The sequence below is a fragment of the Argentina anserina genome, chromosome 1 (genome assembly GCF_933775445.1).
Source record: "Argentina anserina chromosome 1, drPotAnse1.1, whole genome shotgun sequence".
Taxonomy (NCBI): Eukaryota; Viridiplantae; Streptophyta; class Magnoliopsida; order Rosales; family Rosaceae; genus Argentina; species Argentina anserina.
In genome coordinates this window covers 6,871,500-6,891,392 of record NC_065872.1, presented here as the reverse complement: position 1 = coordinate 6,891,392, position 19,893 = coordinate 6,871,500, and the positions used below count along the sequence as shown (strand labels likewise).

Below are 19,893 nucleotides of genomic sequence, written 5' to 3'. Positions count from 1 at the left end.
TTTAGGTTGGATTGAAGTCGCGATCGAAAGTTCATATGTTACGATCGTAAAAATATATTGGGGCAAGTCTCAAATTGTACTGTCACGAACTGTGTGGTACGCCTATATGGCCCATAGTTATCAAAGTAGTTTTCGTGAGCAAGTGAATTGCTTGGTTTAAGGACTTGAACAGTTGAACGTTGCTCTTTTGTTTTTCGTTTTTTAAGGACTTGGTAGTCATCTCTGTAATTGTTGACATATTAAAGCCTCTGGCGTTGTATTTCCCAAATTCTGAATGTAATAACCCGAATTTTTAGAAACGAAATGTTGAGTATTTTTTTAAGTGTTAAACTTGTGAAATTAATTCAAGACGACAATTGGAGGTTTGCGACATTTCAAAACAAAAACGGAAACGTTCTCGGATCGTTTAATTAGAAAACGTAACGTTACCGCAACGTATAGATCGACTTTTATTCCGTCGCTCGGTTGCAAAAACTTCCTTCACGAAAGTCGTAGAGCTCATCGATACGAATTCGTGGACACGTCATGCGTTCGAATCGGACGTCGGATGCAAAAGTTATTAACGTCGGAAGTTCGTTTCCGATTTTGGAAATAGTATAAAAGGAAGGAGAGGAGATTAAAAATCAGAAAATCAGATTTTTTCTAAAAATCAGATCGGGGTACTGTTCACTCGAGCTCGGGTACTGTTCACCCGACCCAAAAACCTTCTCCGGCCGATTTCTCCACCATCCGACGTCGCCTCGTGTCGTGCCACCTATCAAACTGACGGGCTCGACGAGCTCCATCTTTTGGGCTACGCCTTGCACTCCGGCGACAACCACACACGGTGTAGCAACCGCCGGAAGTTACTGTTGTGACGGCGCCGCCTCCTCCGGCCACCATGGCTTAAGATTCTTGGGGAGTTTTGCTTGGCTCAGTCCCAGCAACATTCCCACAAAAGGAATTGAGCCAAATCGAAGTGTAAGTACCCGAATCAAAATTTCAATTTCTAGGGTTTGTGAATAGTGCCGATTTCATGTTCTTCGTTGTTTGGACTGTTTAGACTCGGATTTAGACCTTGGTGTCAAATAGGAAGTTGTTGGAAATGTTGTTTAGGTTGTGGTGGTGAAATTTGGTGATGATTGGTGGCGGTCGGTGAACAGTAACGCCGAATGAATAGTAACTCCGCATGAATAGTGATCTGTAACAGTAACTGTGAATAGTGATCTGTAACAGTAACTGTGAACAGTGTCATGGTAAAACAGTAACTTTGAACAGTGTTTTGGTAAAAACAGTAACTGTGAACAGTGGTTTAGTAAAAACAGTGATTAGTAAACATGAACAGTGTTCCGTGAACAATGTTTTATGAACAACATTTAGCTGTGCTGAACTCGTCACCTGATATTTTAAGTATCATTTTCTAAGCATTTATCGTGCTATTAGGTGACTGACGAAACGAGTGAGGAAATTACTTTCAGGGTCGTGAAAGTTGCACGCAGGAAAGAAGGTGAGTAAAATCTCACTTATTTACGAATCTACCCTTGCGGTGATTCCAAGATTTTTGCAAGAGTTTTTAATATTGAATTACGACACGTATATAATATAGTGGATTACGTATATATCGTATAAATGGTAATAAGTACATATATATATAGTTTGCTATATTATATACTGTTATGAATTCATTGGAATTGGTCATTTCGAATGACGAGAATTAAATGTTGAGCATGTGATGTGATTTTTGTACAATATGACGTGTGATTATTGTACGTGGTTTTAACATGAGTTTGTTAAAATGTTTTGTCTTCGGACGAGTTTTGTCTTCGGACGTGTTTATGAAATATGACATGTATACGATATAATGGATTATATATATTGTATAAATTGTAAATATGTACATATATATATATTATAGTTTGCTATATAATATACTGTTATGATTTTATCGTGATTTATGTCATTTCGATGACGAGATTTAAATATCGAGCATGTGATTTTGATTTGTACAATATGATGTGAGATTATTGTACGTGATTTTAACATTGAGTTTGTTAAAATGTTGATTTGTCTTCGGACATGATTTTTGGTACAATATGATGTGAGATTATTGTACGTGATTTTAACATTGAGATTGTTAAAATGTTGATTTGTCTTCGGACATGATTTTTGGTACAATATGATGTGAGATTATTGTACGTGATTTTTAACATTGAGATTGTTAAAATGTTGATTTATCTTCGGACGTGATTGGTACAATATGATGTGAGATTATTGTACGTGTTTGGCAAGTCGGAACCTAGCCTTTGGCCGGGCGAAAGTTACGATACAGTTAGAGCTCTAGTCTGTCTGCCTTAGTACTGCATGTGAGGTAACGGGTGGTTATCTGCTCATGGGTAGTCAGATTGTTTTGGATGTTGGGTAGCGGGTGGCTATCCAACGTCGGCGGTGTATTACGAGAGGGGTGACAGATGTGTACCAGCTTTCTTGGTACCCGTAATATAAATGCATTTGGGTAACCAGAAGGGTTACTTAATTTCTCATGAGCGTTTTATTTCATATTTCTTTGGGACAACCAGATGGGCCGTCCACTGACTCATGAGTGCATTTATATTTGTTTTGATTTGTGAATTTTCGTATATATTGATATGCGAGTTATATATTTTCATTTTACTCATACGAGCTGTAAAGCTTACCGGGTTTGTGTTTACAATCCCGGTGCACCAATTCGATGGTGTAGTGGATAACTCCGCAGGTGTGGATTAGCGGGAATTGACGGACCACTCAGAGGACACGAAGTTATTTATCTCCAGCTTATGTGAGGATTTTGTGTGACTATCTTGTGAGGTTGTTGTGAGGATTATACATTTCCATTTGTTATAATGTTGAATTATAATTTGGTTGTAATAATCGGTTTGACTGAGTTGTATTTTGAACTCAGAGATGATCCGCTGTGGCATTTTAAATGATTTCGATTTCATCGAGATTGTTTGGTGTTTAACGACTTTGAAATTTTGAGTTTTTATACTCGAAATTTTGGGGTCGTTACAGTTGGTATCAGAGCCTAAGTGCGTATTTGGTGATTATCAATATCATCCGGGAGCGATGATCCGACTGCAGGCGGGCACCCATCACATGCTCCTCGGTATTGATATGTCGCCGGGTAAGCGAGAGTGTTAGGAGCCATACCTTATGGTTTGGTCCTGTAGAGAGTATTGTGACGATACTTCGATGATTCACATTCTTCTGAAATTTCATGATTGATATTGGTTGGATCTATTTTGTCGAATTCGAGACTTCACATGTATGACTGAGTGTTAATTGTTGAATGGTGATGAATTTGGAAAAAGGGCCGTGAACATGGCCGAGGACGGACGAGAGGTCGCAGCCGAGGTAGGGTTGCAGGCCGAGTCTGAAATGTGGAGAACCTTTAGGAGGAGGCTGCTCCACGGGCAGAACAGGTTGACCCTGCTGCTGTCGTTAGAGACGACGATAGTCGTGTGTTAAGTTGATCAAGGACTTTAATCGTCTGTCAACGTCTTATTTCATAGAGGCCTGGATCATATGGTAGTGGACCACTGGATCGAGGGCATCATAATCTATTTTGAGATGATTGAGTACCCTGAGAGAGAAGAAGATGATATCGACACTTATTAGTGATAGTTCGGTAGAGGAGATGGTAGGATTGACTCCTACATCTATGAGAAACTCTTTATGTGTCACTTCGCATGTGGAGTGTTCCTCGAATTTGAGACAATGAAAGGCTTGTCCTATTGTGATTGGAAGTGGAGAGTTCTCTGCTTATTTGATCGTGATTCCGGATCACACCTATGATGTGATCATAGGAATTGATTGGTTGAGTACGCAGTACACGGTGATTGATTGTTTTGACATGGTGGGTTCATTCGTAGACCCAGGAAACCAGAGTTTCGTATCTTTGACTCGAGGCGGATAATGTCATGAGAGTTTGAGTCATGGCATATGTTGAGTATGTGGATCTGAAGTAACTATCACAGACATCGTTGTGATATCAGAGTAAAGTGAGACGTTTCAGGAGATACTGTGTTATAGCCCCTATAACGAAGACGCCGTATGGATGGGACAAATGAATTCAAAGACTTAATGACTAGTGCGATCAGCTTAGAGAGGCTACAATACTCTCTGAGTTTGACATGCGATCCAAATACTGGAATGCTAACAGGTTTGAGTATATAGTTTCATATCAGGGCAGAGAACTATCAAGGAGTCTTGATAGAGAGCGTTGACCCTATATTGAGGGATGTTCAGTGTTTAAATGTTAAGGACTAGATTTTAGTTATGCAACTAATCTAAGTTGAAGCCTAACAAGGTTGAGATATTATGTTCAGGTAAGAGATGTGTAGACCATAGGTTGGAGGTGGTTAACGAAAATTTTCGTGACTAGCATCTCTAACGCTATTGGTAACAGAGTGGTAGGGCGTACGCTACGTCCATAAAGTGGTAATACAATTATTGAATTGAGATTCACATTTTGTCGACGTGACATTCCAAACTTGTTTTGGTTCGGGTATAGACAATTGATGTTACGCATTGTTCTTGGCTGAGCAAGAAATATAAGGTGATGGAGAAATCTCAATGTGGCGATATGAATTAATTATTTGCTAGATGAGCATTTAAATGAGAACGCTGGTCTTTCAGGATTTATTTATTTTGGTGTTGGGGATTGGAACTTCACAATGCCACTGGTCCAAATGAGACGCAATGGCGGTGAAGTAACTCTATTGAAGGTAAGGTATGAGATGACCTTAGCTTAGTGGTGTTTTAACGAATTGGTCGTGACAAGTACCTTCTAACTGGTAAAGAAATGGTTGAGGACTAAATCTTCTTTTCAAGTGCAAGTGGTGTTAGTGTTGGAGACTTAGAGTTTTTTTTTCCCTCTATGCATCAGATTCTTTATTGTTGGATAAGGCGAAGTTGACTGAAGTGTTCAACAAGGGATACATTTTACGATAAAAAGTAATCAATTATATTACTGCTTGCAGAGAAGTTATTTTGGCCGAATGCGTTGGCCATGAGGGTTCTTAATGAAAGTAAAGAAACAACTGTTTAGAGTGGTGGTATAGCGATCATTTTGGGTTAGTTTTGAGGAGATGGTGGACCTAATATCGGGTTCTGTTGAAGTAATTACTAAACTTATTAGTACTACAACGGTGGGAGGAACCAATATCTTAGATGATGCACTGAGGCATTTGTGTGGGACCGTATGTCATGCATTTGAGGCATGTATGAACCAGGGGTAAAGTATATCTCGGTTGTGGTCGTGTTGGATTTTGCGCTGTAAAGTTCACCTAATTTTTCATGTTCCACCGTTGGGAGATAAATACATTCTTTGTTTGAACCCCAAATTGTGGCATACCACTCATGGAAGCAGGAAGCTGTAATTAATTTTCGACGGTAAGTTTTGGTGAGTGTGATGGGATGCGTGATGCGTCACTCTTGTGGTGGCGGTAGAGGTTCTCTACTGCCTTGTGCGTATATTAGTCGATTCTCTGGTGAATTTTTTTTAGAGTAATTCTTAATCCAATGTGGTGTTCTGTGGTGGTTGTGAACTCAATGAGTTAAGATTTCTTTATCGTGTTGCCGATAAAAATATGGTACTTGAGTGGGTATCATGCACGACAACTTTTTATGGTTATAATAAGATGATCATGAAAGGAGATTATTTTGTTGATTGGAAGGAATGGTAGGTTCGTTATTCTAGCGATGCATTGTGGTGAAGTCATGAAGGTATTGTCGTGATAAAGCACGTTTATTTGAAAACCACTATGTGTGATGAAAGTAGTAGGCATGTGTTAATCATTGATTTGACTCATGTTAGATGTTGAGAGTTTTGACCATGCTTAGTGGTAGGAGCTAACTCATGACGTGAGGATAGTCTGTCAAATCGCAAGAGAGTGGTGAACTAGACAAAAGAGGGCGTCGACGCCTCCATGCTGAAAACATCATTATGTTTCGGGAGGATGATTATATTTTGAGTAGCTCACATTCGACTATTATTGTTAGGACATGTGACAGATTGTCTGATGGAGGAAGTTTGAGGTAACAAAAGATAGGTTGATAGCTTGTATGCTGGATTTTAAGGTACCTGTGAAATCATTTGAGATTGATTGAGTTCGCCTACAACGACAGTTACCCTTCCAGCATCGGCATGGTACCCTATGAGGAACTTAAGGTAGACCATGTCGATCACCTATCTGTTGGGCCAAAGTTGGGTGTAGTGATATTTGACAAGAAAGAAAAGTTGGCCGAGGTATGTTGGGCCTTTGAGATTCTCGAGAAGGTGGGAAAACTGGCCTTGCCTACTAGCATGTCGGACGTTCACAACGTCTTCTACATTTCCATGTTGAGGAAGTATGATCCTGATGTGTCGCATATGTGATCGATCATAACACCATTGAGGTGAAGGAAAATACCACTTTTGTTTTGAGCCGGTTTGTATTTTGAATAGATCCACAAAGAAGCTTTTGAGGAAGGAAGTTGAGCTAGTCAAGGTATTGTAGAGCCATCATGATGAAGGTGATGCATCATGGAAGCTAGGGTCGGATATGAAGACGGGATACCCACAGTTGTTTATTGAGTGAACTTGAATTTCGGGACGAAATTCCTTTCAAGGGGGGTAGAATGTAATAACCCGAATTTTTAGAAACGAAATGTCGAGTATTTTTTTAAGTGTTAAACTTGTGAAATTAATTCAAGACGACAATTGGAGGTTTGCGACATTTCAAAACAAAAACGGAAACGTTCTCGGATCGTTTAATTAGAAAACGTAACGTTACCGCAACGTATAGATCGACTTTTATTCCGTCGCTCGGTTGCAAAAACTTCCTTCACGAAAGTCGTAGAGCTCATCGATACGAATTCGTGGACACGTCATGCGTTCGAATCGGACGTCGGATGCAAAAGTTATTAACGTCGGAAGTTCGTTTCCGATTTTGGAAATAGTATAAAAGGAAGGAGAGGAGATTAAAAATCAGAAAATCAGATTTTTTCTAAAAATCAGATCGGGGTACTGTTCACCCGAGCTCGGGTACTGTTCACCCGACCCAAAAACCTTCTCCGGCCGATTTCTCCACCATCCGACGTCGTCTCGTGTCGTGCCACCTATCAAACTGACGGGCTCGATGAGCTCCATCTTTTGGGCTACGCCTTGCACTCCGGCGACAACCACACACGGTGTAGCAACCGCCGGAAGTTACTGATGTGGCGGCGCCGCCTCCTCCGGCCACCATGGCTTAAGATTCTTGGGGAGTTTTGCTTGGCTCAGTCCCAGCAACATTCCCACAAAAGGAATTGAGCCAAATCGAAGTGTAAGTATCCGAATCAAAATTTCAATTTCTAGGGTTTGTGAATAGTGCCGATTTCATGTTCTTCGTTGTTTGGACTGTTTAGACTCGGATTTAGACCTTGGTGTCAAATAGGAAGTTGTTGGAAATGTTGTTTAGGTTGTGGTGGTGAAATTTGGTGATGATTGGTGGCGGTCGGTGAACAGTAACGCCGAATGAATAGTAACTTTGAATAGTAACTCCGCATGAATAGTGATCTGTAACAGTAAATGTGAATAGTGATGTGTAACAGTAAATGTGAACAGTGTCATGGTAAAAAAGTAACTTTAAACAGTGTTTTGGTAAAACAGTAACTGTGAACAATGGTTTAGTAAAAACAGTGATTAGTAAACATGAACAGTGTTCCGTGAACAATGTTTTATGAACAACATTTAGCTGTGCTGAACTCGTAACCTGATATTTTAAGTATCATTTTCTAAGCATTTATCGTGCTATTAGGTGACTGACGAAACGAGTGAGGAAATTACTTTCAGGGTCGTGGAAGTTGCACGCAGGAAAGAAGGTGAGTAAAATCTCACTTATTTACGAATCTACCCTTGCGGTGATTCCAAGATTTTTGCAAGAGTTTTTAATATTGAATTACGACACGTATACAATATAGTGGATTACGTATATATCGTATAAATGGTAATAAGTACATATATATATAGTTTGCTATATTATATACTGTTATGAATTTATTGGAATTGGTCATTTCGAATGACGAGAATTAAATGTTGAGCATGTGATGTGATTTTTGTACAATATGACGTGTGATTATTGTACGTGGTTTTAACATGAGTTTTTTAAAATATTTTGTCTTCATACGAGTTTTGTCTTCGGACGTGTTTATGAAATATGACATGTATACGATATAATGGATTATATATATATATTGTATAAATTGTAAATATGTACATATATATATAGTTTGCTATATAATATACTGTTATGATTTTATCGTGATTTATGTCATTTCGATGACGAGATTTAAATATTGAGCATGTGATTTTGATTTGTACAATATGATGTGAGATTATTGTATGTGATTTTAACATTGAGTTTGTTAAAATGTTGATTTGTCTTCGGACATGATTTTTGGTACAATATGATGTGCGATTATTGTACGTGATTTTAACATTGAGATTGTTAAAATGTTGATTTGTCTTCGGACATGATTTTTGGTACAATATGATGTGAAATTATTGTACGTGATTTTTAACATTGAGATTGTTAAAATGTTGATTTGTCTTCGGACGTGATTGGTACAATATGATGTGAGATTATTGTACGTGTTTGGCAAGTCGGAACCTAGCCTTTGGCCGGGCGAAAGTTACGATACAGTTAGAGCTCTAGTCTGTCTGCCTTAGTACTGCATGTGAGGTAACGGGTGGTTATCTGCTCATGGGTAGTCAGATTGTTTTGGATGTTGGGTAGCGGGTGGCTATCCAACGTCGGCGGTGTATTACGAGAGGGGTAACAGATGTGTACCAGCGTTCTTGGTACCCGTAATATAAATGCATTTGGGTAACCAGAAGGGTTACTTAATTTCTCATGAGCGTTTTATTTCATATTTCTTTGGGACAACCAGATGGGCCGTCCACTGACTCATGAGTGCATTTATATTTGTTTTGATCTGTGAATTTTCGTATATATTGATATGCGAGTTATATATTTTCATTTTACTCATACAAGCTGTAAAGCTTACCGGGTTTGTGTTTACAATCCCGGTGCACCAATTCGATGGTGTAGTAGATAACTCCGCAGGTGTGGATTAGCGGGAATTGACGGACCACTCAGAGGACTTGAAATTATTTATCTCCAGCTTATGTGAGGATTTTGTGTGACTATTTTGTGAGGTTGTTGTGAGGATTATACATTTCCATTTGTTATAATGTTGAATTATAATTTGGTTGTAATAATCGGTTTGACTGAGTTGTATTTTGAACTCAGAGATGATCCGCTGTGACATTTTAAATGATTTCGATTTCATCGAGATTGTTTGGTGTTTAACGACTTTGAAATTTTGAGTTTTTATACTCGAAATTTTGGGGTCGTTACACGGAAATTCACTGACATATTCAGAGGGAAGGTGGAGAGAACAATTGTAAAATAGTTTGAACTATGGCCAGAAGTGTGGTTTGAATTCGAGAGCTTCTCTCTCTTTTTTTGGTCTCTCTCTAAGTGAGAGCTTCTTATCTCTTCTTCATACGCCTTCTACGTACCCAAACACCTTCCAGATCTTTATTTCTCGCTCTAATTGGCTATCTCGATCTGCCATCTAATTCCTTAGTCTCTCATTGTCAAAAAAAAAAATTCCTTAGTCTCATGACTCATCTTCTGAATCAAGCCAGGTGTTTTAAGATTATCTCCCCACCTTTGGTTCTACTGTTCATCCCTTCTACTTGTCATCTACCCAGATATTACACAACAGCTGGGGTAAACCTTGTCCCCTTCATCCTAATATGGATTTCTACTCTCATTCCTTCCTTGTTAAGCGGTCATGATTCTATTTTGGCTCTTTTGCATGAATATTTTAATCTAATTACTTGTCCGTTTGCCGTAATTCCTCCATCCACATGTAATTATCACAAATTCATTCACCTTTCCATCCACTGCTTGTCAACATCTGTCATCTATTTGCACCACCAGGGCAGAAGCTGTTGATCCATGCAATGATAAAGCCCTAGCCCTTTGTTTCTTTCCTTTCTTCACTCAGTTCACCCTTTGCCCATCACTATCCAATGTCTCGACCACCACCTAATTTTGAGCAACTTATCTAAAAACCGCGTTTGGAAATAGTAAAAAAAAATAGCACTGCATAATATGTAACGAGATTTATAATTGCTGAAACACAGCTCAAAATTACTTCTAATATATTCTATATATGTTCACATCACATATACTCCATAACCAGACTTGAATGGTGCAGAGTACCATATCTGCCACCATACTTTGTACTTAACCTGTTAACTATTAACTTCTGATGCAAGGGTTCATCAAAATCCATGCCTTTTAATAGCATATATGTAAGAAATACCAACAATTAATGTACTTTAGCTACACTAGCATCCATCGTTGGGTATGATGTGTTCATGGATCGAACTTATACACTAAACGCTACCTGGGAATGAAGAATGTCCGTCTTTATATGTTCGAGGTTCTCTTTCAAATAGGATACCGATGGTCTTAAGGCAAGATCATGGTCTACCATCTTCTCCACCCACTTCTTTGCGGGCAGGTCCTTCCAATGATCAGGAAAACCTTTGTTGCTTGCCAAGAAATTAAGGGCGATTGCTCTGCCTCCAAATGTTGTTGCTGGTTGCATCATCTCAAACAACAATATCCCCAAGCTAAAAATATCCGACTTGGTGCAAGGCTTTCCCACCTCCTTCCTCTCAGGTGCACGGTAGAATACGTGAGGATTAGCCAAGGTCTGTTCCGTGTCAAAGTCGACATCTTTACCTATATGTCGGGCTGCAACAAAATATTGATATCAAGACATTTACAGTAACAAACCCCTAGATGCGTACATCATTTTCATACCAACTGAACAGTCTATATAACAACATAACACACTTACTCACCTAGTCCAAAATCGGTGATCTTAGCACGACCATCTTTACCATAAAGGATGTTAGCACTGGAGATGTCACCGTGCATCAACCCTTTATTGTGTAGATAAGCTAAACCGTGCAAAATGTCTTCCAAAGTCCTTATGCGTTCGTTTTTGTCAATCCACGAAACCATGCACTCACTGCCCGGCATAAGTCTAGTTTTTAAAGAGCTGTCACATTGAAGAAACACAAACTGTCAACATATATGTCATGCATCCAAGTGATAACCATTCAATATTTTCTGATATGCATTCAAGGTAATTGCTTCAGTTACTCATTCCATATATTGACAGCAAATCTGTAGGATCATTGTAATTGCTTGTAATCACTCTAATGGCTAGTTCTAAGGATCTAGATTGATACTGTAGTTATTATAATTGCTGAATGGATCTATAGTTCTATACTAGTGATGTACTTGTATATAATCAGAATCATATCAATGGGAAGTGAAATCAAGCAGCATACTTTTCAATATCTTTCACCAAGCACCTCAACACCTATATATTTATCTAGTTACTTATCTAGCTGCTCAATTTCTCACCTTTCGCAAAGTTCAAGCTGCACATACATGCACGGTTTGAACACATCAATCTCTCCCCCTTCCCAATCATCAGTGGTGCTGATGCCAGAAAACCTATTCTCAATCCAAGCCTCGAAACCAAAACAGAGTGTTGATCAATCTAGACTACTATATAACTTATCGAATGAGAAAAAGATGTTGAGAAGATATACAAAAACAATATTGAAGGTGGTTTTTCTATATAGTAAGTAATAACTAATAACAGTAGGAGCTCTAACAATACCTCATAATAGCGAACAACATTTGGGTGATTCAAGTCTGCCCATATCGTTGGCTCCCTAAACCAGAAATGCAACATCAATACATCACAACTCCACAAGCATTATACTCCAGGATATGTGCAATAATTAAGCATATTTTATGGTTACCTGATCAGATGATCATAACTCGTAGCCATATCCATTGGAAGAGAAGCATCAGACTCACTAGAGCCTTCTTCGTCCGAGGGGTTATGGCCAATGCCTTCCTTTTTAATAGCATAAGTGCACTAGTCATAGAGACTAGTGCACTTGGCCACCAAGGCAAATCCTCCAGTACCTGGAAAGGACACAGGATCATGAGAATGCTATTACAAATGGAGTGGTGTTTCTGGCAGATGGGAGTTAAACACAAAGCACTTACCAATTATCTCTACCTCTTTGAAGTGTGATAGGTAGAAGGACGGAAGCTGCAGCACAAATGAGACCAAGAAATTGGCAAATATAGAACCATATTTAAACCTCAATACAATTGAACACCAAAAAATATTCAGTACCATATCTTTTCCATCTGCGAAGTAATGAGTTATAACATTTCCGGTCACTGGACAGAGAATTTGTCCGATCTGGATATAGGCCAGAGGCTGGTTCGCTTCACCATCTGTATACATTAGTAAGTGATGAGCTCCAAAGCAAATCAAAAAACGCATCCGTCTGAAGCCAAAACATTTATCATAGATCAGATCCAACATATTCACTAATCACATAAGTTTACCTATATCTAATGTTCTCATCACCTACTGTATACATTAGTAAGTGATGAGCTCCAAAGCAAATGAAAAAACGCACCAGTCTGAAGCCGAAACACATTTATCATAGATCAGGTCCAACATATTCACTTATCACATAAGTTTACCTACATCTAATGTTCTCATCACCTACTGTATACATTAGTAAGTGATGAGCTCCAAAGCAAATCAAAAAACGCATTCCGACTGAAGCCGAAACACATTTATCATAGATCAGGTCCAACATATTCACTTAACACATAAGTTTACTGCATCTAATGTTCTTATCATCTACTGTGACACATAGGCAAAATCTCTTTCAGCATTTTCACGGCCTCACTCTCCGAAACAGATACTTATATATGCACTCAGATTTCATTAATGGAAATGAAATCGAGTTAATCAATTCTCTACTGTATCGAGACTCAAATGCTAAAAACGATTCAACAGTTCACTTTCCGAAACAGATATTTTACAGTCAGAAATCAATTACGTAAAACAAATCCAGTTAAACAATTTTCTACTCTACCGAGACTCAGATTATCAAAACGATGCGAGGTTTTTCACAGTAAATTTCCTCTTCCAATTGTTATACATCTAACCAAAACAGAGATTCAAGCTCCGATTATGATACAGTTTTAGATTTTCAGGCCTAGCTAATCTAAGCTCGAATCTATTTCGCTTACTTAAAAAAATCGAAGTGCCTTCAGTACTTCAAAATCAAAATCAAAGCTCGAATAGACACCAATTCTGTAACGACCCCAAAATTTCGAGCTTAAAAACTCAAAATTTTAAAGTCGTTAAACACCAAACAATCTCAATGAAATCGAAATCATTTAAAATGTCACAGCGGATCATTACTGAGTTCTCAATACAACTCAGACAAACCAATTATTACAACCCAAATTTGTAATCCATACATAAAAATGGAAATGTAATAATCCTCACAATCTCTCACAAAACTCACAAATAAATGCTCACAAATTCTCACTCACAAATCCACTCTAGAAATCTCACCACAAGCAGGGTAACGAACAACTTCGAGTCTCCGGAGTCGTCTCTCAATCTCCACTAATCAACACCTGCGGAAGTATCCCGTACACCATTGAATTGGTGCACCGGGATTGTAAACACAAACCCGGTAAGCTTTACAGCTCGTATGAGTAAAATGAAAATATAACTCGCATATCAATATATACGAAAAATCCAGAAATCAAACAAATATAAATGCACTCATGAGTCAATGGACGGCCCATCTGGTTGTCCCAAAGATATATGAACTGAAACGCTCATGAGAAATTAAGTAACCCTTCTAGTTACCCAAATGCATTTATAATACGGGTACCAAGAACGCTGATACACATCTATTACCCCTCTCGTAATACACCGCCGATATTGGGCAACCACCCGCTACCCAATATCAAAACAATATGAGTACCCATGAGTAGATAACCACCCGTTACCTCACATGCAGGACTCTGGCAGACAGACTAGAACTCTAACTGTATCGTAACTTTCGCCCGGCCAAAGGCTAGGTTCCGACTTGCCAAACACGTACAATAATCTCACATCATATTGTACCAAAAATCAAGTCCGAAGACAAATCACATTTTAACAATCTCCATGTTAAAATCACGTACAATAATCACACATCATATTGTACCAAAAATCACATGCTCGATAAAATCTTGTCATCAAAATGACATCATCACAATAACATCATAACAGTATATTATATAGCAAACTATATATATATGTATTTATTTACCATTCATATAATACATATATATAATCCATTATATCATATACATGTCATCATTTATAAACACGTCCGAAGACAAAACGTTTAACAAACTCCATATTAAAATCACATGCTCGTCATCGAAATGACCTATTTCAAATGAATTCATAACAGTATATATCATATCAAACTATATATATATGTACTCATTACCATTTCTACAATATATATATATATATATATATAATCCACTATATTTTATACATGTCGTATTTCAATATTTAAAACTCTTGCAAAAATCTTGGAATCAACGCAAGGGTAGATTCGTAAATATGTGAGATTTTACTCACCTTATCGACTCGAGCGTAATTCCACAATTTCCGAGGATAATTCATTTTCTTGATTTATCGATCACCTTGAAAAGATTAGAAAAGAATTTAGAAACGTTTCGTAAACCATTAAATGCCGTAACAGTAATAATCAGTTACTATTCAGCAATTTTCGGTTTTACGAATTTACTGCTCACTGTTACTGTTCACTGTTACTATTTATGTATTAATGTACAAATACACATCCAATGCGTATCTCTGTACGAGCTATACTGTTTACGTATTTCTGTACGTATAAATAGTTAAATATTATTCAAATGTACGTACTGTCTGAATAAATAATAATTACTGATTTACCCTTCTGAATTTACTTTTTACCTTTACTAAAAGTAATTTATATTTATAATTACCGTACGTAAATAAAATTTACATTTACCGTACGTAAATAAAATTTACATTTACCATACGTAAATAAATTACAAAATTACCCTTCCGGAAACACTGTTCACGCGCCGCCGCACGTGGCGGTGCGTGGGGTACATGCGCCACCTCCGGCAGACCGTGCATGGGGCCCACGCGCCGACACCAACCACGGCGAGCATCACGCCACCGCCGGGTCCAAACTCTTCTCCTCCTCCTCCTCTTCCTTCCCACAACCACAGACCCCTCCTAAACTAACCCACGCACCCCCACGCGCCGCCTCTAGGCGGCGGTAACCCTCTCCTCCATTCTCCTCCGATTTCTCCACAAATCAATCCAAAATCCAACAAATAACATCACATCCACTCTAATCGATCATCTCTTACCTCAAGAGGACGCAGGACCGTCGAGAGGACCACCGGAGGCACCTGCGAGTACGGCTGAAGTCAAAACGCGTGGAGGATCGGCGAGTCGAGCTCTCCTTCTGTCATCGATGGCTTCGGAGGCAAGCGTGGGCGAGCTATCCTCCGAGGACATGCATCGCCGGGGGTGGAACTGGTGGCGTCGAGTTGCAGGTGGGTTGCGGAGCGTCGGTGCGGCGAACGGCGACGAGAGAGGACGCGATCTTCTCGGGGTTTGGCAAGGAGAACCGTGCGAAGCTTTTGCGAGGAGCGGTGTGTGACACGGACCACGGATCGGTGAGATCGCCGGCGTGGGAGGAAAGGGTCGGGGAGAGAGAGTCGCGAGGGGAGAGAGAGAGAAGGGAGGCGCGGTTTCAGAGAGAGAATAGGGTTTCTGAAAATGGAAACCCTATTCTGATTAATTTCATTTTATACCTCTTTCCAAATCGGAAACTAACTTATATCGTTAATAACTTTTACATACATCGTCCGATTAGAACGCGTCACATATCCACGAACTCGTATCAACGAGCCCTACAACTTTCGTGAAGAATGTTTTCGCAACCGAGCGACGAAATAAAAGTCGATATATACATCGCGGAAACGTAACGTTTTTCTAATTAAACGTTCCGAGAACGTTTCCGTTTTTCGTTTCGTAACATCGCAAACAATCACATTCGTTTTAATTGAATTTCACAACTTTATAGAATTCAAATCAAACCAAATATTGTTTTGAAAATTAGGGTTATTACAAATTCAAATTCAACGCAAGTTATACTAAGATGCAACTCACAACAAACAGAATAGTATGAAATTTTCTAGTCCATTAACTTTAAGAAAACAAAATTACAGAGAGAGCGAGCGAATTACAAAAGCTAATATCAAAAATCAAGCTCGATCGTCGATGATTCAAACCTAGAAAAGAGAATTGAGCTTACGAGGGCATAACCTGTACCTGGATTCTCCACCACCTGAGAGCTCTCAGCTTGATTCGCCATAGTCGCCTGAGATTTTCGTAACCTTAACAACCGACTTGCAGAGGGAGAGAGAGAGAGAGAGAGTGTGTTGCAGAGAGTCTGTTAGGCCTTTTGGATTTGAATTAGTGGAGGGAGTATATAAATGACATTTTTGAAACGACGCCGTTTGACAAATCTATTGTCAAACACCGAAAATACCCTGGACAATGATCTTCCCCACCGAAACACGGACTCAGGTCTCTCGCCTCTAATCCCAACCCGGATTTCACTTAATCGTCGTAGTTTGGGGAGCCATACCACCAAAACCCATTTTGCCCAACCAATTTGGTACCGAATTTACCCAAACAAATTATAGGAATGTCTAAAAACCTAAAAGCACACGAGCAAAGAGTGTCTCAGTTGTTGGCTGGAACTGAAATGTGTATACTGTACTCGATTTTCCGAAATCTACATGCCGGAAGCCATTGAGCTCCGGCGGTGTGTAGGATTCGTGGGTGGCTCATCAGTTTTCTGTGGGAGACTAATCGTTTTGGCCCTTTTGGATTTTAAGTTGGTAGTGTTGATGGTGAAGGGTGAAATTGGAAAAGTGTGCAAATTTTCATTTTTCAGAGGGAAACGAAGGTCCCCCGCTTCTGTTGACTTTACGGTATCCTACTTTTACGTGCCACGTATGGATTTCATGAGTCTTTCGTGGTTTGTTGTACAAACAATAGTTATAACCATTATTTGGGTTAACCAAAAAAAAAACCATCATTTGGGTTAAACCTGAAGTTCTTTTCCTGCAACCATTTTTTATAGTGCCACAAAATTCAACCCGATGAAGTATCTGCTAGGAGAGCAATCGCTATGTGTTTAACTGTTTATCGGTAATAAAATAGGTGGAGTAAAATGTAAATGTGCTCAGTGTTTTTAAACAAAATGAGCTTAACTGAACGTACTCTAGAGTCAATTTAGCGACGGATGAATAACAAAGTCGTGTCCTCAATCATTTCCGACGTCTAACCAAATTCCACATGCTTGATCATTGAGGAAATCATCTGGAGAAGTTGTTTGTTCAATCGGGTCTATTGGGATTGGACTCCCCGAGAAGCTAACATAGTTGCGCATGAAGCAGCCAAGCTTGGAAATAATCTGACTTTAGATCTTCTCATCTGGTCAGAGATTCCCCCACCGTTTCTCACTCTGTTCAGCCAACCTACTATTTGATCATGGAGCTTTTGCAGGGTCAACGCAGCTAACCTGGAGCTCTATCTACAGAGCTCATACTGGTGATACTGGACTCATGTTTAGGGTTTGTGTGAGAGGGAGAGAACCTCCCTCTTCTCAAGTACTGCGTCCGTAACATTTGGTTGAATATTACTGAACTTTTTATATACGTAAGGTTCTTTGCAATAAGCAAAGAAAGATGGTAAGTCTTAACTAAACAAAGTATAGCAAACAGGTATCAGGGGCTAACAAATATTTGATAATTTATTTTAGGGGGGAAATTCATTTATACTCAATTTTTAGACACTCTTTTAGAATAAATCCGCCCATAAATTTACACTAAAATATTTCAAATGCCTTCTGTTTTTAACATAATTACATATTGCCACTATTTAAATTTATTAGTCAACTATCAAAATTAAATCTAGTTTAGATCTACAATTATGGTATTTTTTGTGATTTTGAAAGTTTTTCTTAACTCATCAATATTGCTAAAATTATGGAAATTACTTTATATATTTATGAATTCAAAATATTAATAGAAACAAATAATGAATGTAAAAATCTTTTTTGGGAAATTAATTTTTTCTATCTTAAAGGGAGATTTTTTTTGGGTGCTCAATTAATGTTGTTATCTTCAACAATTTGCACTAACGATTTCTCTGTCATTCTTTTATTTGTAACCTAATTTAAAGGTAGATATTAATAAAAAAAGAAATTTTTAAAGTGTAAGTTTAAGTTCTTAAACCTAGTTAATAGATTTTACTTTTACTTACAACCTATATGTTAGACGCATTAGTTTATATGCATATACATATATGTTAGATAACATTTGAGACTAAATTATACGAAAATATAAAAAAATACCCGGAACAAAGATACTTACAATAAAAAAAGATTTAAAAAGTTTAAGTCCTTAATTAACCTAGCTAATAAATTTTACTTTTACTTACAACTTATATGTTAGACGCGTTGATTTATATGCATATACCTATATGTTAGATAACATTTGAGACTAAACTATACGAAAATATACAAAAACACCTAGAATAAAGATACTTACAATAAAAAATTAATGAAATAAATCTCAAGAACAACAAACATTATTGGTAGATACTAAAGAGAAAGAGACAATGGATATGCATGGATGAAAAAAATATGCATGGGTTTATTTGAAAGGAGACTTAGTATTAATGGGTTTATATCTAATTTGCTCATAATTTTATAACAAAAGAGAGTATAGGTTCCATAAGTTTAATTAGCAGGTTCTTGATCGAGAATGGTATAAGCCGGGTCCTATTGTTGAACACACTGATTCTGATGAGTACCTAAACGGTTGCAATGGGTTACTTTTGCTAATGAAATCAGCAACCTATCAGTTTTATGTTTGCAATCCCATCACCGGACAACAAGTTGCCATACCTAAAGCCTGTGTCCACCAAAACCATGATGATAAGCTATTTTGTGCTGCCTTGGCATTTGACCCTTCTGAATCTGCTCATCGATATCACTTCAGAGTTGTTAGGTTTGATTATTCTACATCCGGCTCAGTCTTGCTTGATATATTATCATCCGAATATGGACTCTGGGTTCGAAATCAGCTGCAAATTGACTCATGTTTTACTGAGGGTTTCAGAAACTCCAAGTTCTGCACGCACTTTGTTTACTTGCGGGGCAAGCTATATAGCTTAAGCCTGTCTTGGAACCTTTTATGCATTGACCTCGATTCTGTTATTGCTTCTGCTCTTGCACTTCCTAACCAAGCCGATGATAAGACCGGAGGCATGGGATGTGTTGGAGTACTGTCGATGGACAGTCTCTGCTATGTGAAGCGAATGCCCGATATTTCGAAGGCTTCTCACAATCTGGTAGTTTGGTATTATGATGATGAATCTGGGGAATGGATTCCCAGATATAGTGTTTCTTGCCGCGAATTGTTATACAAATACGAGGGACTAGGTTAAGGCTAAATGATATCATGGAACCCTTTGGAATAAGGCCAACTTCGGATCTGCTGTTCTATCACTTCTGTGGCAATCCCAAGTTAATATTTTGTATCCACCTTAGAAGCGGAAAGACTAAATACGTTTATCAAGCAAGACACGAAGTACATCCACCGGCTTTCTTGGCATTACGAGCATATTTCGTACCTTTCTACACTCATTTGAACAAAAAGAATGATCTCTCCACTTCACTGTAAGTTATTTCCGTCTCTGTACAGTAATTTGTCAGGTTTCTCGATCTTTTGGTGAAATGCGAACAACCCGGCCAGTATAGAAAATTTGCTTGAATTTTGAACC

General features: G+C 38.5%; 1 protein-coding gene across 1 annotated transcript; it reads right to left on the bottom strand.

The window, feature by feature from the left end:
• Nucleotides 1–10,443: 10,443 nt before the first annotated feature.
• LOC126800787 (uncharacterized) lies at nucleotides 10,444–16,408 on the bottom strand. Its single transcript, XM_050528205.1, has 8 exons — nucleotides 16,366–16,408; nucleotides 12,289–12,392; nucleotides 12,156–12,201; nucleotides 11,903–11,996; nucleotides 11,758–11,812; nucleotides 11,496–11,605; nucleotides 10,925–11,124; nucleotides 10,444–10,814 (listed from the first exon to the last, which is right to left on the bottom strand). Exons 1-8 carry the CDS (start codon nucleotides 16,406–16,408, stop codon nucleotides 10,444–10,446), a joined length of 1,023 nt encoding a protein of 340 aa, XP_050384162.1.
• Between the last annotated feature and the right edge of the window lie 3,485 nt (nucleotides 16,409–19,893).